Source organism: Geotrypetes seraphini, chromosome 3, assembly GCF_902459505.1.
Source record: "Geotrypetes seraphini chromosome 3, aGeoSer1.1, whole genome shotgun sequence".
NCBI classification, from domain to species: domain Eukaryota; kingdom Metazoa; phylum Chordata; class Amphibia; order Gymnophiona; family Dermophiidae; genus Geotrypetes; species Geotrypetes seraphini.
In genome coordinates this window covers 407,752,316-407,776,865 of record NC_047086.1, presented here as the reverse complement: position 1 = coordinate 407,776,865, position 24,550 = coordinate 407,752,316, and the positions used below count along the sequence as shown (strand labels likewise).

The following is a 24,550-nucleotide window of genomic DNA, read 5'->3' as shown; positions in this document are numbered from 1 at the left end:
AAGGTTTCTATCATGTCTCCTCTAAGTCTCCGCTTTTCCAGGGAGAACAGCCCCAGCTTTTTCAGTCTGTCAGTATATGAGAGGTTTTCTATACCTCTTATCAGTTTAGTTGCTCTTCTCTGGACTCCCTCAAGTACCGCCATGTCCTTTTTGAGGTACGGCGACCAATACTGGACACAGTACTCCAGATGCGGTCGCACCATTGCACGATACAGTGGCAGGATGACCTCCTTTATCCTGGTCGTGATACCCTTCTTAATGATACCCAACATTTTGTTTGCTTTTCTTGAGGCTGTGGCGCACTGTGCCGACGCCTTCAAAGACGTGTCCACCATCACTCCCAGGTCTCTTTCAAGGTTACTTAGCAGTGATCCTCCCATTTTGTAGCTGAACATCGGGTTCTTTTTCCCTACATGCATGACCTTGCATTTCCCTACGTTAAAGTTCATTTGCCATTTTTTGGCCCATTCTTCTAGCGTCGTTAGGTCCCTTTGCAGATCTTCGCAGTCTTCCATGGTTTCAACCCTGCGGCAGAGTTTGGTGTCATCCGCAAATTTAATAACTTCGCAATTTGTTCCCGCCTCCAGGTCATTAATAAATATATTGAACAGGAGCGGTCCCAGCACCGACCCCTGCGGAACTCCGCTCATGACCCCATGCCAGTCTGAGTAATGGCCCTTCACTCCAACCCTCTGTTTCCTGTCTGCCAGCCAGTTTTTGATCCATCGGTGGACCTCCCCTTGCACCCCGTGTCTCCACAGCTTTTTAAGCAGTCTTTCGTGCGGTACCTTGTCAAAGGCTTTTTGAAAGTCAAGGTAAATGATGTCAATGGATTCCCCTTTATCCACCTGTCTGTTTACCCCCTCAAAGAAGTACAATAAGTTTGTGAGGCATGACCTACCCTTGCAGAAGCCGTGCTGGCTCGACTTTAGCTGTCCATTGTTTTCTATGTGTTCACAGATACTGTCCTTAATCAGTGCTTCCATCATTTTTCCCGGGACCGAGGTCAAGCTCACCGGCCTGTAGTTCCCCGGGTCCCCCCTTGAACCCTTCTTGAAGATGGGTGTGACATTTGCAATTTTCCAATCCTCCGGGATCTCTCCAGTTTTTAAGGATAGGTTACATATTTGGCGAAGTGGCTCTGCTATTACGTTCCTTAGTTCCTTGAGTACCCTTGGGTGAATGCCGTCCGGACCTGGCGATTTGTCGCTCTTTAGTCTGTCTATCTGCCTGAGGACATCCTCTTGGCTTACCTCTAGTTGGACCAGCTTTTCATCCCGATCCCCATTTACGATGTCCTCCGGTTCCGGAATATTGGATGTGTCCTCCCTCGTGAAGACTGACGTGAAGAACTTATTTAACCTGTCTGCTATCTCTTTTTCCTCTTTTACCACTCCTTTTTTGTCTCCATCATCCAATGGCCCCACTTCTTCCCTTGCCGGTTGCTTCCCCTTCACATATCTGAAGAACGATTTGAAGTTTGTTGCTTCCCCCGCCAGTCTCTCCTCATATTCTCTTTTAGCTTTTCTAACCACACGGTGACACTCCCTTTGGTGTTCTTTGTGCTCCTTTTGGTTGTCCTTTGTTTGGTCCTTTTTCCATTTTTTGAACGATGCTTTCTTGTCACTTATCGCCTTTTTCACTGCAGTTGTTATCCACGCTGGGTTTTTTGTTCGGTTTTTTTTGCACCCCTTCCTGAATCTGGGGATGTACAGGTTCTGTGCCTCTTGCACCGTGCCCTTGAGTAGGGACCAGGCTTTTTCTACAGACTCCATCTTCCTTGCGCTACCGTTGAGTTTCTTTCCCACCAATTTCCTCATGCCATCATAATTCCCTTTTTTGAAGTTGAGTGCTGTCGCTGTGGATCTTTTCACCTTTGATGGTCCAATTTCCAGCTTGCACTGGATCATGTTGTGATCGCTGTTTCCTAGGGGTTCTAGCACCGCCACCTCCTTTGCAGGTCCCTCTAGCCCATTGAGGATTAGGTCGAGAGTTGCATCCCCCCGTGTTGGTTCCGTGACCAGCTGTTCCATGAAACAGTCCCTCGTGGTTTCCAGGAATTTGGTCTCCCTTGTGCAGTTTGAGTGTCCAATACTCCAGTCTATCCCAGGGTAGTTGAAGTCTCCCATCACCATCACGCTTCCGCTTTTGCATATCTGCCTCAGCTCAGCCTCCAGGTCCTGGTCGAGTGCTTCCGGTTGTCCAGGTGGGCGATAGTACAGGCCCAATTTTATGTCTGCTCCAGCTCCTCCAGGTAGCTTAATCCATAGTGATTCCAAGTCGTCCGCCCTTACTGTTGTTTCTATCCTGGTTGAAGGTATGGAGTCCTTTATATAAAGCGCTATTCCTCCACCCTTCTTGTGTGTCCTGTCCCTCCTGTAGAGTTTGTACCCTGGTATGGCCACATCCCATTTGTTGTCGTCAGTCCACCACGTTTCTGTGACTCCTATTATGTCCAGGTCCTTTGTACTGGCTATGACTTCTAGTTCTCCCATTTTGGCTCTTAGGCTCCTAGCATTAGTGTATAGGCAATTTAAGTCCTGGTTGTTTGCCTTTTCCGCTGGTTTTCCTCGTGGTTGGCGCCCCTGCCAACCTTCTCATGGGTTGCCAGCCCCCGAGCTTTGTTGTGTTCATCCCCATCCTGCGGTGTGTCTATGTTGTCCTCAGCCTGCTCCCCCATGTTTGGATGACCCTCTGGCTCCTGTTGTTCTCTCTTAATTCTGCTTGCTAGGTTCGTTTGTGCATTGGCTCCCTGCATTGCGTCCTTGTGTCCTTTTCCCAAAAGTTCCCTCTCAGTCCCGAGCCCTCTTTTACAAATTTCTGGTTCAGTATCCTTGTTTGATACTTTGGTCCGATGTGTCGAGGTCAGGTCGACTGTCGGCTTTCCCCTTCTCCTCAGTTTAAAGCCAAGTCTATGCTGCTCTGGACGTTGCGTGCCAGCAACCTCGTCCTAGCCGTGCTCAGGTGCAGTCCGTCCCTCCTGTAGAGCTTGTTCTTCCCCCAAAAGGTTGTCCAGTTCCATACAAAGTGGAAACCCTCCTCTTCGCACCATCTCCTCAGCCAACCGTTTACTGCTTGCAGCTCGGTCTGTCTCTTAGCATCTGCCCTCGGTACTGGCAGGATCTCTGAGAAGGCTATCCTCCTTGTCCTCAGCTTCAGTTTCCTCCCCAGGATCCTGAACTGCTCAGTTAGTGTAGTCCTGTTGTAGCTCCTCCTGCTGATGTCGTTGGTTCCAACGTGGATTATCACCGCTGTCTCCTCTGTTTCAGCTCCGTCCAGGATTCTCTCTATTCTGTCAATGACGTCCTTCGTTCTCGCTCCCGGGAGACATGTCACTAGTCGGTCCTCTCTCCCTCCTGCTATGTGACTGTCCACTTCTCTCAGGATTGAGTCTCCCATTACAATTGCAGACTTCCCCTTCCTTGGTTGTCTCTCTGGTTTCAGGTCCGTGTCGCGATCTGCTGGATTTTCCTCTGGGTTCTGTTGTGTCACTATCTCCTCTGTCTGTCCAGCTCCTCCGCAAGGTCCTACTCTCATGGCGTCTGGTGGATTCTGTCCAATTGTTGGTTCCACTCCGATGTGCTGTTTGTCCTGAGCCGCCACCATCCTGCAGGCCTCCTCGATGAATTTCTCGAGCTCTCTTACTTGCTCCGTGACGTGACTCTCTCCGGTGGTATCCTCCGTTGTCCAGCACGGTTCCTCTAAGGTGCACAGTCCTTCCAGCTCCTGGACCCTGGCCTGCAGTCTCCCGACCTCCTTCCTCAGGCTATCCAGTTCCTGACATCGACCGCATATGTACGCCTGCCTCCCGGAGGGGAGGTAGTCATACATATGACACTCGATGCAGTACACTGGGTAGCTCCGCTGGGTTCCTGCAGCCTCCATTTCTTTTTCCCTGCTCCTTTGGTTCCTCGGTGTGTATGAGTGGTGTCTGGCGTGCAGCTAGCTGAAAGGGTAGAGAGAGACGAGAGTAATGAGAGAGAAAAAAAAGAATTTTGCTGCTGCTGCTGCTGTCTGGGCTCCTTCTCAAGGCTCCTTCGCAAAGGCGCTCTCGCTAAGGCGAGCGCCTTTGCCGCTTGCCTTCGCTGGGCGCCGTTGGCTCCCTTCTTCTTAAAGGGGGAGCCCGGGCCCGATGCAACCTTTGACGCGGGTGGGGGTGGGCGGAGCTAACTCTCGCCGCAACCCCGGTCTAACAGCCTGCTCTGGCTGCTTCCTCCTGCCTTCCCCTCTGCCTCTCCGCTCCTGTAAGGAAGAACAAAACAAAACGCTGCCGAGGTTTGCCTCGTGCCCTGGCTCCCTTCTTCTTAAAGGGGGAGCCCGGGCCCGATGCAACCTCTGACGCGGGTGGGGGTGGGCGGAGCTAACTCTCGCCGCAACCCCGGTCTAACAGCCTGCTCTGGCTGCTTCCTCCTGCCTTCCCCTCTGCCTCTCCGCTCCTGTAAGGAAGAACAAAACAAAACAAAACGCTGCCGAGGTTTGCCTCGTGCCCTGGCTCCCTTCTTCTTAAAGGGGGAGCCCGGGCCCGATGCAACCTCTGACGCGGGTGGGGGTGGGCGGAGCTAACTCTCGCCGCGACCCCGGTCTAACAGCCTGCTCTGGCTGCTTCCTCCTGCCTTCCCCTCTGCCTCTCTGCTCCTGTAAGGAAGAACAAAACAAAACGCTGCCGAGGTTTGCCTCGTGCCCTGGCTCCCTTCTTCTCATCAACCACCATTGTAGAGACTGACGAAGAGATGATGTCACAAATATGTGTCGTGAGCAAGGATCCGTCGCTTGGGACCACTGGGTAGCTAGGGTCCATTGAGGAGTGCGCAGGTGAAGACGTGCGAAGGGTGTGACATGAACTGTCGAGGCCATGTGAACCAAAAGTATCATCATTTGCTTAGCAGGGATGGAACGATGTTGAAGCACCTGCTGACATAGAGATTGAAGAGTTTGAAGACGGTTGGACGGCAGGAATGCTCTCACGAGGACTGTGTCCAGCACCGCTCCAATGAATTGAAGTCGTTGAGTGGGGATGAGATGAGATTTGGGTAGATTGATCTCGAACCCCAGAAGTTGTAGAAACAGGATGGTTTGGTTGGTGGCCAGGAGCACTGTCTGAGAAGAAGTGGCCTTGATTAACCAGTCGTCCAGGTAAGGAAAGACCTGAAGGTGGTGAGAGCGTAGAAAGGCAGCCACCACAATCAGACATTTGGTGAACACTCTTGGAGAGGAGGCAAGACTGAAGGGCAGCACCTTGTATTGGTAATGACAATGATTGACCTTGAAGCGGAGGTACTGTCTGGAGGCCAGATTGACCGGTATGTGAGTATATGCCTCTTTGAGATCAAGGGAGCATAGCCAGTCGCCTTGAGTGAGAAGAGAGTAAAGAGTGGCCAAAGAGAGCATCCTGAATTTCTCCTTGACCAAGCATTTGTTGAGATTGCGAAGATCTAGGATGGGTCTGAGATCTCCTGTTTTTCTGGGGACCAGAAAATAACGGGAGTAAAATCCCTGCCCCTTTTGATCTAGAGGAACTTCCTCTATGGCGTTCAGAAGGAGGAGGGATTGAACCTCTTGAAGAAGGAGGGAAGACTGAGGAGTGTTCAAAGCAGACTCTCTTGGCAGACTTTGGGTAGGAAGAGTCTGGAAGTTGAGAGAATAGCCGTGGCGGATGTTGTTGAGGACCCACTGATCCGAGGTGATGATTTCCCAACAACTGATGTAAAAAGCAAGACGTCCTCCTATGGGTCGTGGAAGATGGGCAGATGGTAAAACACTGGCTATGCCCTGGAGAATCAAGTCAAAAGGGTTGGGTAGACTTTTGTGGTGGAGGAGGCTTTACCTGTTGTTGCTGTGCTGGCCTAGGAGTTTGCCGTTGTTGTTGGCGCTGACGTCTAGGCTGTTGAGGAGCCGGTGGCAAAGGACGAGCCACATAGCGGCGTTGGTAGGCCGATTGCTGCCTAAAAGGCCTGGTAGGTGGGGTCTTCTTTTTAGTTTTGAGGAGAGTATCCCACCTAGTCTCATGGGCAGAGAGTTTTTGTGTAGTGGAGTCCATGGATTCTCCAAAGAGCTCATCGCCTAAGCAAGGCGCATTAGCTAGTCGATCTTGATGGTTGACATCAAGTTCTGAGACTCTGAGCCATGCCAGACGACGCATGGCAACCGACATGGCCGTGGCTCGAGAGGTCAGTTCAAATGTGTCGTAGATCGACCGGACAATGAATTTGCGAAGCTGTAGGAGAGATGAAGAAGTTTGGCGAAACGCAGATCTCTTGCGGTCAGGGAGGTACTTTTCAAAAGCAGTCAGATTTTGAATGAGATGCTTTAGATAAAAAGAAAAATGAAAGGCATAATTCCCTGACCTGTTAGCCAACATCGCATTCTGATACAACCTCTTGCCAAATTTATCCATGGCCTTACCTTCTCTGCCAGGAGGGACTGAGGCATACACACTAGCTCCCGTGGATTTTTTTAGTGTGGATTCCACTAAGAGAGACTCATGTGGGAGTTGCGGTTTGTCAAAGCCAGGAATGGGGATGACTTTATATAAAGAGTCCAATTTACTAGGGGCTCCTGGGATGGTCAAAGGTGTCTCCAGATTCTTGTAAAAAGTCTCTCTCAAGATATCGTGGAGGGGTAATTTCAGAAATTCCCTTGGAGGCTGGTCAAAATCCAGTGCATCAAGGAACGCTTTGGATTTTTTGGACTCAGCCTCCAAGGGAATAGAGAGAGATTCACACATCTCTTTCAGAAATGAGGTGAAAGAGGTTGCATCTGGCTTAGAGGACGGATCTAAAACAGAAGGATCCTCGTCAGCCGATGAACACTCCCCCTCAGAGAGAAGAGGCTATTCGGAGTCACCCCACAGATCAGGATCCCTAACTTGGAAGCTGCGATCCCGGGACTCCGGTGTGGAAGGTTCCAGGTGTCGAGTTTTGTGTGTCGACTTACCCGACCTTAGAGAAGCGGTATCGGGAGATGTTAAGGGCTGTATCGGTGCCGAAGTTTGCACAGCCTGGTGTAAGGACCTCGGTTCCGGTGCTAAGATCGGCATGGATACTGAGGAAGCAGAATGTACCGGTACCGACAAAGTGGATGCAGATAAAAGAGGCTGCTCCACTGACGGTACCGGTGGCTCAGACCGGACCGGGACTGGAAGGCTCGGTGTCAATAGCACGGGAAGGAGCTGTTGCAACTGCTCCTTGAGTTGCACCTGCAGGATGGCAGCAATACGCTCGTCCAGCGAAGGCACCGGTACCGCTTTTTTCTTCTGCGGTACCTGCGGTGCCGCTCGACGCTCTGAAGAGGAGGAACACGAGGTCGAGGGGCTTACCTCAATCGGGGCGGAGCGCTTCCGCGGGCGCCTCGAGGTCGACAGGACTGGGCTCGCTGCTACTGAGACCGGAGGACGCTCCAGCGGGGAAGGCTTCTTAGCCGGCTTACCTGAAGGATGCGACGCCGGCGCGGTGTCGACGAGGTGGGTGCCGACTGAGACGGGGCCGATGTCGGTGCCGGTGCCGCAGGATCAGACATATCGGCACCAAATAATAACCGTTGTTGGATTTGACGGTTTTTCAAAGTTCTCTTTTTTAAAGTGGCACAGCGGGTGCAGGTGGACGCCCGATGGTCTGGACCCAGGCACTGTAAGCACCAGTTGTGCAGATCGGTGAGAGAAATGGGCTGTGCACACCGCTGGCACTTCTTAAACCCGGGTTGGGAGGGCATGAACGTGAAAACGGCTTCTGCCAAATCAAAGGCCGAGGCCTCGATGGTGGCAACAGGCCCCGCCGGGGCGAACCGAAAAAAACAAAGTTTTTTTTTTTTTTTAAACAAACAAGAATAAAAGAGAAAAAGGAAAAAGTATTTCCTAACAGGGTTTACGCAAGCGAGAAGGATACAAAAAAATCTTTTCAACAGCCGTTGAAAAGGACGCGTCTTCTTAGCTCCGCGGAAACTAAGAAACTGGGGACCGCGCGTCTCTGTTGGGCGGGAAGGCACTCGCGCGTGCGCGGTGCGGCCTATTAGAACTTTCCAAGTTCTTAGAGTGCAATCACTCTAAAATTGTCCATACCGGGGCTCCGTCGGTGCCGTCACCCATCAGTCAAGAATATGCTGCCTGCTTGTCCTGCGATAAATAGATGGATACAAGAGTAATAAATTCTTTGATGATTGTTGACATTGACAATCTTAATTCAGGAAGATAGAAAGGAGTCATTCCATGAAACTCATGGTATGTATCTTAAATGTACAATAGGCTCAAACAGAGTGCACAGTGAAGCTTTCATAAAATTGGGAGATCATTCTGGCTGCTGCATTTTGCAGCAATTGTAGATGATTCAGGAAGGTCTTGGTACAACCAACATATAACAAATTATAGTCAAATAATTTTTATTGGAGTCAACAAGATAACACAGAAAACTAAAACATTCAAAAAAGTAGCACTCCAAGTTAGCTATAAGAAAAAACACCCCCACTCACCCCCAACCCCCCATCCAGAGTTCCCGACACAAAATACAAATGAAATAGAATAGCAAATGATACATTCAACAATTTAAAATACGACTTCTGGCCACCGAAGTCAATGTATTCCAGAAAGGCTCCCACACTGTTGTAAATCACTGTCCCCGTAAAGTTGAAAAATCAGAAATGTCTCTCCGTTCCCAAGATAATAGAAGAATCATCTGTGTACGCCAAAACGAGATATCCGGAGCTTCCAAATCCAACCACCGCAGGAAAATACACTTCAACGCCATCAGAATGGACCAGCGAAGAAAAGCACTCAGTCCTGGCAATCTGGGATGATGAGAAGGAACATAAGAACATAAGAACATAAGCGTTGCCTCTGCCGGGTCAGACCAGGGGTCCATCGTGCCCGGCAGTCCGCTCCCGCGGCGGCCCCCCAGGTCCATGACCTGAAAGTGTTCCCTACCTAACTTAAAATACCCATACCCTGTTCACTCAATGTCCTGTAAGGTAAATCTCTATTTGTACCCTGTTATCCCTTTCGCTTCCAGGAAGTCATCCAGTCCCTTTTTGAACCCCAGAATTGTACTCTGTCCTATCACCTCTCCGGGAAGCGCGTTCCAGGTGTCCACCACCCTCTGAGTGAAGAAGAACTTCCTTGCATTCGTTATGAATCTGTCTCCTCTCAGTTTTTCTGAATGACCTCTTGTTTTAGTTGTCCCTGCTAGTCTAAAGAATCTGTCCCTCTCCACCTTCTCTATGCCTTTCATGATTTTATAAGTTTCTATCATGTCCCCTCTCAGTCTCCGCTTCTCCAGGGTAAAGAGCCCCAGCCTGTCTAACCGTTCGGCATATGAAAGGTTCTCCATACCCTTTATCATCCTCGTTGCCCTCCTCTGGACCCTCTCGAGTATTGCCATGTCCTTCTTGAGGTATGGTGACCAGTATTGGACGCAGTATTCCAGATGTGGGCGCACCATTGCTCGATACAGTGGCAGGATAACTTCTTTTGTTCTGGTAGTGATACCTTTTTTGATAATGCCCAGCATTCTGTTCGCTTTTTTTGAGGCCGCTGCACATTGTGCCGCCTGCTTCATTGTGTTATCCACCAATACCCCCAGATCTTTTTCTTGACTTCCTTCCCCGAGTACCCTCCCTCCCATCGTATAGCTGTACATGTAGTTCCCCTTCCCTATGTGCAAGACCTTACATTTCTCCACATTGAAGCTCATCTGCCATTTTTTTGCCCACTCACTCATTTTGTTCAGGTCGCTCTGCAGTTCTTTGCATTCTTCAACAGTTCCGGCCCTGCTGGAGAGTTTTGTGTCATCCGCGAATTTGATAACTTCGCACTTTGTCCCCGTTTCTAGATCATTAATAAATATATTGAACAGCAACGGTCCCAGCACTGACCCCTGCGGAACACCACTTGTGACCCCTATCCAGTCAGAGTAGTGCCCCTTTACTCCTACCCTCTGTTTCCTGTCCGCCAGCCAATTTTTGATCCATCTGTACACGTTTCCTTCCACCCCGTGACTCCACAGCTTCTTCAGTAAGCGTTCATGGGGCACCTTGTCAAAGGCTTTTTGGAAATCCAGATATATAATGTCTACTGGGTCACCTTGGTCCAATTGCTTACTTATCCCCTCAAAGAAATGCAGTAGATTTGTCTGGCATGATCGGCCTTTACAGAAACCATGCTGACTCGATCTCATCAGATTATTTTTTTCTATATGCTCGTTGATACCTTCCCTGATCATTGATTCGACCATCTTCCCCGGAACAGAGGTTAAACTCACCGGTCTGTAGTTTCCCGGGTCGCCTCTCGATCCTTTTTTGAAGATCGGTGTAACATTCGCTATCCTCCAGTCCTCCGGGATTACCCCTGTTCTCAAGGACAGGTTGCAAATATGCTGCAGTAATTCTGCTGTTTCGTCTCTAAGCTCTTTTAGTATTCTCGGGTGGATCCCGTCTGGGCCCGGAGCTTTGTCCGTTCTTAATCTATCTATCTGTCTGAGAACGTCTTCGAGGCTTACCTCCATGCATGATAGTTTCCCCTCCTGATCTCCCCTGAAGATTTTTTCCGGTTCTGGCACACTGGATGTGTCCTCTATTGTAAAGACCGACGAGAAGAACTTGTTTAGCCTACCAGCCACCTCTTTTTCCTCTTTCACCACTCCCTTCCGGTCACCCTCGTCCAGGGGCCCCACCTCCTCCCTCGCTGGCTGTTTCCCTTTCACATACCGGAAAAATGGTTTGAAATTTTTTGCTTCCTTGGCTAGTCTCTCCTCATACTCTTTCTTGGCTTTCCTGACTACTCGGTGACATTCTTTTTGTTGCTTCCTGTGCTCTCTCCAGGAACAACTCCAAAAAGCAATGTAGATGACGCTCTGATAGTTACTCTCCAAATTGTCCCAATATATACAAAGAGGCTAGTCCAAAAGACCTGAACAGCAGAACAATGCCATAACATGTGTCCCAATGTAGCAGGTCCCTGACCACATTTGTCACACAAGTCAGTAGGTCGAAATTTTGCACAAAATGCCCTATGGGGTGACACATACATCCGAAATATTAATTTGTATTGCATTTCCCAAAAGTACATGTATTTCCGTAACATTACTAGTCTGGCTACAGCACGAGAAAGAAATTCTTCCGAGAACACCATTGCCAAATCTTGTGACCATGATGTCCGAAGCCCTTCATATCCAGGCAGGGGAGTTGCATCTTGTAAATGCCTATGATGGAATCAAAGGGGAACCTTCAATTGAGAATCAAAGGTATAGGCAGCAGATAATAATTCATGTCTGGCACGGCATAAATTAGCCCGGGACAAAGAGTGCACATAAAGCACAGTTACTTACCGTAACAGGTGTTATCCAGGGACAGCAGGCAGATATTCCCACACATGGGTGACGTCACCGACGGAGCCCCGCAGCGGACAGCCTCGAAAGCATCTTGCTTGAAGATCTCGAGCTTTCGATTGCTGCATCGCGCATGCGCGCGTGCCTTCCCGCCCAAACTAGGGGGCGCATCTCCTGAGAGGATCCTCAGTTCAGATACCAAGCTAAGAAGCCAACCAGGGGAGGTGGGAGGGTTGTGGGAATATCTGCCTGCTGTCCCTGGATAACACCTGTTACGGTAAGTAACTGTGCTTTATCCCAGGACAAGCAGGCAGCATATTCCCACACATGGGTGACCTCCAAGCTAAATCAAAAGGGAGGAGGGAAGTTGGCAATTTAAGAAAAAAGATTCTGTAACACAGATTGGCCAAAATGGCCATCCCTCCTGGATAAAGTATCCAGACAATAATGAGAAGTAAAAGTGTGAACCGAGGACCAAGTGGCAGCTTTACAAATTTCCTCAATAGGAGTTGATCTGAGGAAAGCAACCGAAGCCGCCATAGCCCTGACTTTATGGCCCGTTACTCGACTCTGTAGAGGAAGACCAGCCTGAGCATAACAGAAAGAAATACACGCAGCCAACCAGTTGGAGATAGTACGCTTCGAAACGGGATGACCCAATCTATTTGGATCAAAAGAAATAAAAAGTTGAGGAGAACTTCTGTGAGGTTGAGTACGTTGAAGATAGAAAGCCAACGTACGTTTACAATCCAAAGTATGCAAAGCCGCCTCACCAGGGTGAGAATGTGGCTTAGGAAAAAATACGGGTAGAACAATAGATTGATTGATATGAAAATCAGACACTACCTTAGGTAAGAATTTGGGATGTGTACGGAGCACCACCTTGTCATGGTGAAAAACAGTAAAAGGTGGATCCGAAACCAAAGCTTGTAACTCACTAACTCGACGAGCTGAAGTGAGAGCAATCAAGAAAACAGTTTTCCAAGTAAGATATCGAAAATGAGCCAAGTCAATAGGTTCAAAAGGAGGTTTCATCAGTTGAGCCAAGACCACATTAAGATCCCATACCACAGGGGGAGGTTTGATCGGTGGATGGAGATTAAAAAGACCTTTCATAAAACGAGAAACTAGAGGATGTGCCGAGAGTGATTTCCCCTCTAAAGGCTGATGAAAAGCAGCAATTGCACTAAGATGAACTCTAATAGATGTGGATTGGAGACCCGACTGGGATAGATGAAGTAAATAATCCAAAACAGAAGCCAAAGAAGAAGAAGTTGGCTGAAGATTATGAGTGGAACACCAAGAAGAAAATCTGGTCCACTTTTGACTATAACATTGACGAGTGGACGGTTTTCTGGAAGCCAGAAAAACATCCTGAACAGACTGAGAAAATTCAGCAGAATCCATCAGGTGGAAAGGAACCATGCTGTCAAATGAAGAGACTGCAGGTTTGGATGAAGTAAGGATCCCTGACTCTGAGTGAGCAGAGAAGGAAAAACTGGCAGAAGAAGAGGTTCCTTGATGCTGAGTTGCAGAAGAAGAGAGAACCAATGTTGTCGGGGCCACCGAGGAGCTATGAGAATCATTGTGGCATGATCCGACTTCAACTTGACAAGAGTTTTGAGAATCAGAGGAAAAGGAGGAAAGGCGTAAAGGAACTGATTCCTCCAGTCTAGTAGAAACGCATCCGCCTCGAGACGAAGAGGGGAGAAGATGCGGGAACAAAACAGAGGAAGTTTGAAGTTGTTGGGTGACGCAAAAAGATCCACCCGAGGAGTCCCCCATCGGTTGAATACTTGACGAAGTGTGGGGGAGTTGATCGTCCATTCGTGAGGTTGAAGCAGACGACTCAATTTGTCTGCAAGGCAATTCTGAATACCCTGAATATAAACGGCTCGAAGAAAGATGTTGTGTGAAATCGCCCAATGCCACAACTTCAGAGCTTCCTGACACAGAGGATGGGAACCCGTTCCCCCCTGTTTGTTGACATAATACATTGCTACTTGATTGTCCGTCCGAACAAGGACTACTTGGTCGTGAAGGATGTGAAGAAAAGCTTTGAGAGCCAGAAATATCGCTCTGAGTTCCAACAGATTGATATGACATCGACGATCTGTGGCCGTCCATAATCCTTGCGTACGGAGACCATCTACGTGGGCTCCCCATGCGTACTCGGACGAATCTGTTGTGAGAACTTTCTGATGAGGAAGATGGTGAAACAGCAAACCTCTGGAAAGATTTGAAGAGAGCATCCACCAGCGGAGAGACTTCTTTAAAGAAGGCGTCACCGTTATATGGCGAGAAGGTGGATCTAGAGCTTGCTGCCATTGGGATGCCAGAGTCCACTGAGGGATGCGAAGATGTAGTCTTGCTAAAGGAGTCACATGTACTGTAGATGCCATGTGACCGAGAAGGACCATCATTTGACGCGCTCTGATAGTTGATAGGGAAGTTACATGATGACAAAGGTTTAAGAGAGTATTCTGTCGATTGAGAGGAAGAAAAGCTCTCATGCGGACGGAATCCAACACCGCCCCAATAAATTGAATCGATTGAGTTGGAACTAACTGAGATTTTGGGAAGTTGATATGAAACCCCAGACTTTGAAGAAAAGAAATAGTCTGAAGGGTCGCTTGCGTAACCCCTGAAAGAGAAGGGGCTTTTATAAGCCAATCGTCGAGGTAAGGAAAAACTTGCAATCCCTGGGCTCGAAGAGCCGCGGCTACCACAACCAGACACTTGGTGAAGACCCGAGGAGAGGTTGCTAGGCCAAATGGAAGAACCTTGTATTGAAGGTGAAGGTTCCCCACCTTGAACCTGAGATATTTGCGAAAATTTGGATGAATAGGAATGTGAGTATAAGCCTCTTTGAGATCCAGTGAGCACATCCAATCCCCTTGATCCATGAGGGAGTACAGGATCGGGAGAGAAAGCATGCAAAATTTTTCTTTGACTAGAAATTTGTTGAGAGCTCGTAGATCCAGAATGGGTCGCAAATCCCCCGTCTTCTTTGGAACCAGGAAATATCTGGAATAAAACCCCTGGTTGCGTTCGGGAGTAGGAATTTCCTCCACTGCTCGAAGGTGAAGAAGAGCTCGAGCCTCCCGAAGAAGAAGAGGGAGTTGCGAGGAACTGGAAAGACACTCTCTTGGAGGGTGATCTGGAGGCACCTGAAGCAGGCGCAGAGAGTATCCCTCTCGGATGATCGTAAGGACCCAAAGGTCCGATGTAATGGTTTCCCAGACAGATGAAAAAAGGGAAAGACGACCTCCGATTGGTAGGGAGGAATTTGGATGCAAAGAAGTTGGAATGCTCATCACTGGACCGTCAAAAAGACGGAGCTGTTTTGGTTGGAGCAGGTGTCTGAGGCTTTTGAGGACGTTGTTGTTGTGGCCGTCTAGGTGGAGGCCTAGAAAAAGCCGGTGTGGACTTCATGGGGTAACGACGAGCTGGAGGTCTGTAAGCTCTAGTCAGAGAAGGTTTTGGTTTCGGACGAATCAGAGAGGCGAAGGAACGCTCATGCTCAGAAAGCCTTTTAGTAGCTGCTTCAATAGAGTCATCAAAGAGCTCAGAACCTTGACACGGCAGGTTTGCTAAACGATCTTGTAAGTTGGGATCCATATCTACAATCCTGAGCCATGCAAGACGTCTCATAGCCACTGCAAATGCCGAGACTCTGGAGGATAGCTCAAAAGCATCGTAAGATGCTTGCAACATGAATAGACGTAACTGAGACAGAGATTGAATAATGTTTTTATATTCAGAAAGGCGTTCTTTGGGCCAGTCTGGGCAAAAAGATGACAACTGCTTCAAAAAATGATTAAAATATGAAGTAAAGACATAGTTATAATTCAAAATTCTATTTGTCATCATAGAATTTTGATAAAGTCTGCGCCCAAACTTGTCCATAGTTCGCCCTTCGCGTCCTGGTGGAACTGTTGCAGACACCTTAGATGGGTGAGCCTTCTTCAGGGAAGATTCCACCACTAGGGATTGATGAGAAAGTTGAGATTTCTCAAACCCTTTACATGGAACAGTACGATACCTAGACTCCAGCTTCGATGGAATAGCTGTCACAGAATAAGGAGTCTCCATGTTACGTAGAAACGTCTGCTTCAGCACCGGTGTCATGGGTAGACGCAAAGTCTCCTTAGGAGGATGAGAAAGTTCCATATCCGCCAGGTATTCAGGCGTGTATTTTGAATCAGAATGTAAATCAATATTAAGAGCCTGTCCCATGTCGAAGACAAATTTAGCAAAAGAAGCAGACTTCGAGGTCGAGGCTTCCTCAGGAGAAAGAGAACGAGAACGATGTGTCACTGAAAAAGATGGAGAAGCCTCGCGTGAATACTGAGATAAGGGCTCAGATTCAAGATGTAAAGTGATGGAAGATGTTCCACTGCCTGTCAGAGGAGGAGTGGCTGAATGTTTCCGCTTAAGGCTCCGAGTCGGAGAAGTGCGCGGAGTACGAGGTTTAGTAAGAGGAGATTTTTCTCGAGACAAATGCCTCGAAGGTGGTGTCCTCGACCTCGAATGCCTCGACGATATTGAAGAGGCAATGGTAGTATGAGCTTTAGAAGTAATATCAGAATGCTTCGAGCTCTTTGTAGAGGTAAGCTTCGAAGATCGAGACCTGTGCTTGGATCGAGGTAATGCTTGTTTAGCTCCATGTTCAGACGAGGAGTCTGACGAGGAAACCCTGGATCGAGACCTGCGACGAGGAGATCGCCGAGAGGGTGCCGATTTATGCTCAGGCTGGTGTTGCGCAGACAGAGTCGAGACCGGTACCAACTGAGCCACTATTGAGGAAATTTGCGTAGTCAGAATTGACTTTAGCATATCCTCAAACATGGGGACGGAGACCAAAGGACTCGGAGTCACAGGAGGTCTCGTGCGTTCCAAGGAGGGCGACCTCGATCGAGAGTATTCCCTGGACTTGGAAGCACGTTTTGAAGGTCTGGAAGACGGAGTCAAACCTGGGGCCCCAGGCTGAATGGAGGTAGACTCTGTCGGCTTCTTAGAGATGGTACCTGAAAAGGAAGCAGGAGACTTACCCCCCAATCCAGGCTTCGAGGACATCGTCGAGGCCTTCGAGGCCGAGGACCCGGAGGTCTTCGAGGCCGAGGCCTGTCGAGGAGGCGAGGTCGAGGTTTTAGTACTCGAGGTTGGACCCGGAGTCGAGGATTTTACAGATGCCTCGACCGAGGCCACAGCTTTTTCAGGCTCCATACGAGGAAAAAGCTCCAAAAATCTGTCGCAGCGGCGTTTAAAAGCACGAGGTTGAAGAGTGAGGCAGCGAATACAATCTTCGGGGCGATGAGTCGACCCGAGACAGATCATACACCGACTATGTGGATCAGTGATGGAAATAGTTCTACCGCACTGATAACACCTTTTAAACCCGGTAACAGGCCGGGACATAGATAGGACAAAGTCCGTGTCGAGAACGGAGAAGAGAGGCCTAGGCCTCAATCTTCCAACCCGACGCTAAAGAAAAACAAAAAGATGTATCTTTTTTTTTTTTAAGAAATAAAAAATATAAGTAGAATTAGAATTACGAACACAGCGACCGAAAACAATAAAGAGTACTCAGCCGCGGTGAAGAGAAGGCACAACGCTACGGGAACCAAGTCGACAAGTCTTCTCGGCTCCGCGGAAAACGTTGAACTGAGGATCCTCTCAGGAGATGCGCCCCCTAGTTTGGGCGGGAAGGCACGCGCGCATGCGCGATGCAGCAATCGAAAGCTCGAGATCTTCAAGCAAGATGCTTTCGAGGCTGTCCGCTGCGGGGCTCCGTCGGTGACGTCACCCATGTGTGGGAATATGCTGCCTGCTTGTCCTGGGATAATGTTTAATCTGCAAATAGGCAAAACGATCTGCAAGTACAAGACCATGATCCTGACACAATTGGTCAAACGATTTTATCGAACCATCATCCAACAGCAAGTGAAATAAAAAATGCAACCCCCGTGCCTCCCACCTCGCAAACCAGAACCCTTTAGTACCAGGTAAAAAATTATTATTCCAACGTATAGGCAGGAAAGGGGACTCACTATTACTAATGTTATGAAATTTACATATCCATTTCCACACCCTATGCAAGGGAAGGCCAAACACCCGAATCCTTAAGTCAGAAGAAAGAGTGGAGGGGACAGAATGTAAATAAGCACTAAAATGCTCCCCCGAAAAACACTGAAGTTCCAAAAATGTGTTAGTAAAATCAGATGTACCTCTGAAATAGTCATTGATATGCCTCATACCGCAGCCCACGGTGAGATAACGAAGATTCAGCAGGCCCAGACCCTCTTTATAAGTAGGTGTTGCCACCTGTAAGTAAGGTATCCGAGCACGACGGCCCCGCCATAAAAATTGCTAAATCAAGTGGGTGAATTTGGTCTCATCTCGACTCAATAAATAAAGCGGCAAAACTTGAAACACATTTAGCCAGGTGGGAATAACTATCATATTGAGAAGGGCCACCCTTCCCATAAGAGAAAGAGGGTAGGGTTGCCACAAACGTAAATGAACGGTCAAATTATGGAACAAGGGCTGAACATTAATATCATATAATAAGGAAAGATCATAGGGAATGTACACACCCAAGTATTTAATAGCCCCATCAGCCCACTTTAAAGGAAATTCACATATAACAAATTATAATAATCAATGGAAGGTAATATGATTGCTTGAACTAAAACTATTAGGTGTTCAGTCAAAAAATAATATTTGACTCATTTCAATCTCTTTAGTTTATAAAATACAATATTGATCAAATCAAATATAACAGCTAAAATAGAAAGTGAAGTTTCAAATGTTAAAACATTCTCTATGAATAACAATAATATTTAAAAAAGGAACTAAAATAGGAGGACCAAACCATATCAGCTCAGTTTTTGATATTTTAGTTTTAATCTATTTTTGCCCATTCATCAACGAAAAGAGAAACTATCTTGAACTAGAGACATAGCAGATTGAAAACAGTCATAAGGTACTAATACTGTAATATCATCCTTATCATTTTTAATCAGAAAATTCCCAGGAGTAGCCACCATGAAATTAAAAGGGGTTGGTGAGAATGAGGATCCTTGGGAGTCCACAGTTCTTAGAAACTATATTATCACATTTCACTGAGTAGGTCCTAGAAAGAAGAATAATTTGTTGGATCAGCAGCAGCTCAAGGACTTTTTTTTTTAGAACAGGTATTAAAATAATTGATAATCGTTTAATTTTATTTGAGGTTTGGGGGGTTCGTAAATTTCCTAGAACATGTTTATTTTAAAAAATTTGGGACCCTTATATACAAAAATTATCCTCAAAAGCAAGAAGTATGATTCTTAATACTTTATATTAAAGCTCTGTAAATGTTCTTTGCATTTTATATACTTGGTATTTCATGTCACCTTTCATTCTAGGGTAGGGGGGAAATAGGAAGGATAATTTTAATATGTGTTAAATTACTTGAACTGGATTTCTATTTAATTCATTTATTATAATGTTGTAATAATAAAACAATGGGGGGGAGAATAAGGGGGTAGAGGATAAGGGGGGTTGGAAATTGAAGGAATATATTGAGATATATTAGGTAATTTTAAAACTTATTTTGAAGGAATGATAAACATTTATTAGAAGTTAATATGGTAAATTTAAATGTAATGACTTTTACTGTATTATATTATTACTAGTGTTTAAGCCCGTTACATTAATGGGTGCTAGAATATATGCCTGTCTGTCTTTCTTTCTTTATGTCTCTCTCCCTGCTCCTGTCTCTTTCTTTCTTCCTTTCTTTCTGTCTCTCTCCCTCCTGCAATTTTTTTCTCTCTCTCCCTAGCCTCCTTTGTCTGTCTATTTCTTTCTGTCTCTCCCCCCCCCCCACACACTTTCCTTTGCAGAAGCAGCAGCGGTATTTCCCTTCCCCTCCAGGTCCCTGCTGAAACAGTAGAAGCATTTCCCCCCACCCCCCATTCCCTTCTCTTACCGTGAGCTGCCCTGCTCCGTTTGGCCCCTCCCCCTTCCCACGGGCTGGCCTGCTGCGGCTGAAGGTTTATTTTCGGCGGCTCTTCTCACGATCCCCGTGGTGGCTGATCCTCCTGTAAAGAGCAGCCTGCGATGGTGTCTGGCTTTAGCAAACCTCGCAGGCCGTTCTCCAACTCGGTAGCATGTTCTCTCTGACGCGATCGCGTCAGAGGGAACGTGCTACCATGTGGAGAGCGGCCTGCGAGGTTCGTTACAGCTGGCCGCAAACCTCAGCAGGCCGCTTTGAACAGGAGCGGTAGCAGTTGTTGCGGGAAAGGGGGGGGAGTCGGCAACGTGCAGGCCGCTGTGAACAGGAGCGGCAGCAGCGGCAGGACCATGAGCCCTCCTCCCGCCATCTGCCGCCGCTCCTGTCGCCCAATGCACCTAACTGGCGCATACGCCTCAAGCCGCGGCCACGGACGGACACAGCACACATCAGGTCCCCACAGGAGATGAGCCACCGCTGCTGACGGCCAAGGTAGGTGCTGGGAAGAAGGCTGGGGACTCACGCATGCGCACTCATGCGGCCATGGAACTACAGATCATGGAAGCACGCAAATAGGAGTGCGCATGCGCGAGTTAGCCTTTTACTATATAGGATGTATTTGATAAATTTCTTCAATAAAATGTTATAAATAAAATAATTGATGGAAAAGTCAGATAATAGTGACAAATTAAACAGGTGGTGCCTGTTGAGATAAGTAGGATTTAACCACCCCTGATTGTGCTTTAAAGGAGCAACGGTTGCCCGGTTCAATCGGGAGAAAATGGAAAGCCAAGTTAATAAATGAGGAATTCCCTGGGGAATTGTTTGATGTTGAAATGTCAACCAATGCATTTCCTGGGGAAATTAAGAACATAAGACTAGCCTTATTGGGTCAGACCAATGGTCCATGAAATTAAGAACATAAGACTAGCCTTATTGGGTCAGACCAATGGTCCATGAAATTAAGAACATAAGACTAGCCTTATTGGGTCAGACCAATGGTCCATCAAGGTCAGCAGCCTGTTCCCATGGTGGTCAATCTAGGTCCCTAGTACCTGGCCAAAACCTAAGGTGTAGCAATATTCCATGCTACCGATCCAGGTCAAGCAGTGTCTTCCCTCCTGTCTTTCTCAATAACAGACTATGGACTTTTCCTCCAGGAACTTGTCTAAACCTTTCTTAAAACCAGCTACACTATCCGCTTTTACCACATCCCTCTGGCAACCCATTCCAGAACTTAACTATTCTCTGAGTGAAAAAAACGTCCTCCTATTGGTTTTAAGAGTATTTCCCTGTAACTTTATGGAATGTCCCCTAGTCTTTGTCATTTTTGACGAGCGGAAAAATCGATCCACTTGTGCCCGTTCAAGTCCACTCAGGATTTTGTAACTTCAATCATATCTCCTCTCGACAGTGATCCAACCGGAATGGGATTCGAGAGGAGCAATGTTGGCGGGAAGGGGGGACTTGTGTGCTGCCTTTGTATGGAGCTCGCGCGCAGAGAGCTAAAGACGAGGCAGAGGGGCGCGCGCGAGCCTCTCACACGCGTTGCCTAGCGACGAGCCGAGAGCTTGACAGCGGTCGCGGGGGGGGGGGGGGGGGGGGTTGCACTCGCCCTGCGGCCGGGGTGGACCCAGCTGTCGCTCATTCGCTGCCCGGTTCGGCGCTACTTTCAAACGCGCTGCGGGGCTGCGTTTGCGCAATTGCGCGTGAACGAGAGACGGCGGGCGTGGCCTCTCGGCGACCGTTAGGCGCTTCCCGCTCTTTCCAAAGCTCAAGGAGCGCCGCGAGGCCGTCCCGCGTTCTCGCCCGCCTCCCTTCCCCCGCCCAATGTCCCCCCAGCCTACCTTCATCCTCGCTCGCTAGCTCGCCCCCTGCTCCGCCGCTCACTCCCCTCCTCCGCCCCCGGCCCCTCTGACGCAACCGCTCCTCCGCGCTCGCAGCCCGCCAGACACAAGAAGTGGCGTCACGGGCGGGGCGGGGCGCGGCGCCAGGGAGGAAGTCTAGGCGGCTGGTCGCGCGCCCGCCCTCAAAAGCGGTTCATAGGCGGCCAACGAAGCGCGCGAGCCTTGTTGGCTTTTAAGAGCTTAGGAGTATTTGTACTATGCTATAATTCTTGGGCAATGCGGTTAACAAGTACATTGTAATGGAATGTATTTGGACTTCCGTTTAGTTCTGCCTAAGCCCTGAGATGACACAAGACTCTGTCCCTACAACCGCCGTTCTTTAACATGATTGGACATTGAAAACTAACGGCAGGACTAACCAATCAAGGCTTTGTTACTGTTTCCATCTTTTTATCTCTGCAAACTTGGATTTTTCAGCTCAGACAAATTAAATTTTTAAAAAAGAACAACTGCAGACAACGAAATGTGTGCTTGTTGCGGGTTTCCAGGTCTCGCTGCGTCTTGTCAGGTGGAAACCCACCACCCTGTGGCTTTCTTCAGGGTATGCTCTGAAGTCTGCAAATAGTGGGTTCACTGACCTGATTGGGAACAGGGCAGTCCACTGATTTGAATTTTGGCGGGAAAGTCGGTCAGAAATTTGAGTTTTGTTGTGAAAGTCCATAGAATGAAAAAGTTCGGCCTGTGGAACTGGGTTAGATGTTCTCTCAGGTGCTTGTTGCAGGTTTCAGGGTCTAATGTCAGTGAACCCACTAGTTACAAAGTCAAACTGCAGACTTCAGAGCATACCCTAAAGAAAGCCACAGTGTGGTGGGTTTCTTCCTGACAAGACACAGCGAGACCTGGAAACCTGCAATAAGCACATTGCCAGCTGTGGAAACTTGAGTGAACAGATGAAATGCATGTTCACCTGTCGACTATCAAACCACATGCAATTCTATTTACTTTAGTGTCACCATTGTTACAATTAGCCATACATAGCTTAAAGAACTTTAAATAAATAACTCAATTTTACCCCCTTATACAAAACCATAGCGTGGATTTTAGTGCCGGCCATGGCAGTATTAGCTCCCACATTCATAGAATTCTTGAGCATTGGAGTTGTTACCACCACAGCCAGTACTAAAAACCACACTACAGTTTTTTAAAAGGGGAGTTCATTTTTTGTTGGTTTTCCAATGTTATAATTTAAATTATAATGTGCGGTGAAAAACATTTGCTCTGTTTAGTATGCCAGAGCTAAAAAAGATTGAGAGACATTGACCTAAGCTTTTCCTGCAAAAAGGTGTGGCTAGAGTGGACATGATCGCACTTGTTTGGTGTCAGAAAGTCATCAAAGTTGAGACCACCTGAGATGTGGGTTTAAAGTTGCTTGGACATTGTTAATTCCAATTGTGCAAACATATTGGCTGTATCCATTAATTTGTTTTAATAAAAATGTTCAAACATAAAAAGTTCCTTCAAATTGAACCACGCTAAAGTATTACTGATGCCTTTTGACTGGTTCTGCAGCTAGTAATCAAGGAAATCTGTTACTCTGAAACACTTGACTTTCATATAGTGAAGAATAACATCATCATCATCTGCATTAAAAGTAATGTAGTCCAATTCAGCGCTTGAATCTTCATCTTCATTATAAGCATCATGCTGGGCAAGTACAGAGAAGGCTTTTACAATATTGGAATCATTGTTTGTAATTGCTCTAACAGTTTTTCTTCTTATAGTAAACTGAATACCTTCAAGAACTGATGCAAGACCATCAAAGGTGTCAAAATCTTTCAGTCTTGGGGCCAGACAAGCAGGCTTCTCTAAAGACTAATCATCAATCAAGCTTATTTATTTATTTAAAAATTTATTAACCACAGCATCCATCTGCACAGGATACAATAAAACATACATAATTACATTACATTGGTGACTTTTATTCCGCCATTACCTTGCGGTTCAAGGCAGATTACATAAGAGGCTATCTGGATATTTTCAGAAGTGTTACAGAGTAGAGCAGGTTGCTTCGAGGGATTGAAATGCTTCCTGTGGTGTTAGTTTGTCTTAATGGATTTCTTGACTAGCAGGGTTTTTATTTCTTTTCTGAAAGTTTTGTAGTCTGGTGTTGTGATCAGTAGGTTGGAGAGTTGGTGGTCTAGTTTCGCTGCCTGTGTGGCCAGTAGGCCATCGCACATTTTTTTACATTTGACACCTCTGATTGGAGGGTGCGTGAATGGTGCCTGGTTTTGGTAGTTTGGATTAGGCGATTGTTTAAGTAGGCTGGGCTGTCTCCATTTATGGCTTTAAATAGTAGACAGAATTTGAATAGTATTCTTACTTGTGTTGGGAGCCAGTGTGAGTCAAGGTATGCGGCGGTGATGTATTTCTTCAGTGAATAGATCAATCTCAGAGCTGTATTTTGTACTGTTTTTAGTTGTTTTATCATGACTGCGGGGCAAAGACATTCAGAAAAATGGTCTTTACAAAATTCCTTTGTCACAGCTTCCTGTTTATGCAGGGACAGGTCATGGTAAAGGAGAAGCTTCCAGGTTAGGGGCAGGAAGCCTTTAGGAATCATTTCTGCTGAACCACTGAAGCTGGAGATTGAAGGGAGAGAGATGCAAGGGCCAAAGGAGCCCAGCCTCCTCCCCTGACACCAGCAAGAGTGGGAATTAGTTGTGAGTGTAATACTGGTTGGGGAGGGAAGGAAAGTTGCTGCACGTAGGTTGAAAGGGGCAAGAGAAGGAGGATTGTAGGATATGCTTCCAGGGGTAGCCAGTGAAGTTTGTGGTAGTAGGTAGTTAAGTGTTCCCATTTTTTTAGTCTGAAGATCAGTCGGATTGCCATGTTTTGGATGATTTGCAATCTTTGTGTGGTTTTATTGAAAGATCCCAGGTAGATGATGTTGCAGTAGTCGAGTAGACTTAAGATGGAGGATTGTACAAGTAGGCGGAATGAGGGAGCGTCAAAGTACTTTCTGATGGATCTTAGCTTCCATAAGGTGGCGAAGCCTTTATTGACAGAAGGTCAGTGTGAGCTTCAAAGGTAAGGTTGCGGTCGAGAGTCACTCCAAGAATTTTTAAGGAGTTTGTTATGGGAAAGACTTGGCCATTCAGGGAGATTGAGGAGTCTTTGATTTTGTCGTTTGGATTCGCCAGGAAGAGAGCTGTAGTGAGATGATGACATGGCACCCTTTTTGTGAAGTTCACAGCAGTGCCCTGTAAGGTACCACACTATTTAGGTGCCATGTCTGGGTGTTCAGTCCATCACTTTGCAGACCCCTCCCATGTCCAACAGGGCTTGTTCTAGGCGTTTTTGACTTGGATGACAAGTTAGACGAAAATGCGGTATAA

The 24,550-nt window shown here is 47.4% G+C and overlaps 1 protein-coding gene across 4 annotated transcripts in view; it reads right to left on the bottom strand.

Moving 5' to 3' along the window:
- The window catches only part of LBR (lamin B receptor), a 236,878-nt gene extending 215,597 nt beyond the window's left edge, over nucleotides 1-21,281 (bottom strand). For 3 of the 4 annotated variants that reach the window (XM_033936778.1, XM_033936777.1, XM_033936780.1), the window contains exon 1: nucleotides 21,156-21,281. In XM_033936778.1, coding sequence (XP_033792669.1) covers nucleotides 21,156-21,161 — 6 coding nt within the window. In that variant the 5' untranslated portion in view covers nucleotides 21,162-21,281. The remainder of the gene's footprint in view (nucleotides 1-21,155) is intronic. The other variant, XM_033936776.1, reaches the window with a different exon arrangement.
- Nucleotides 21,282-24,550: the final 3,269 nt, after the last annotated feature.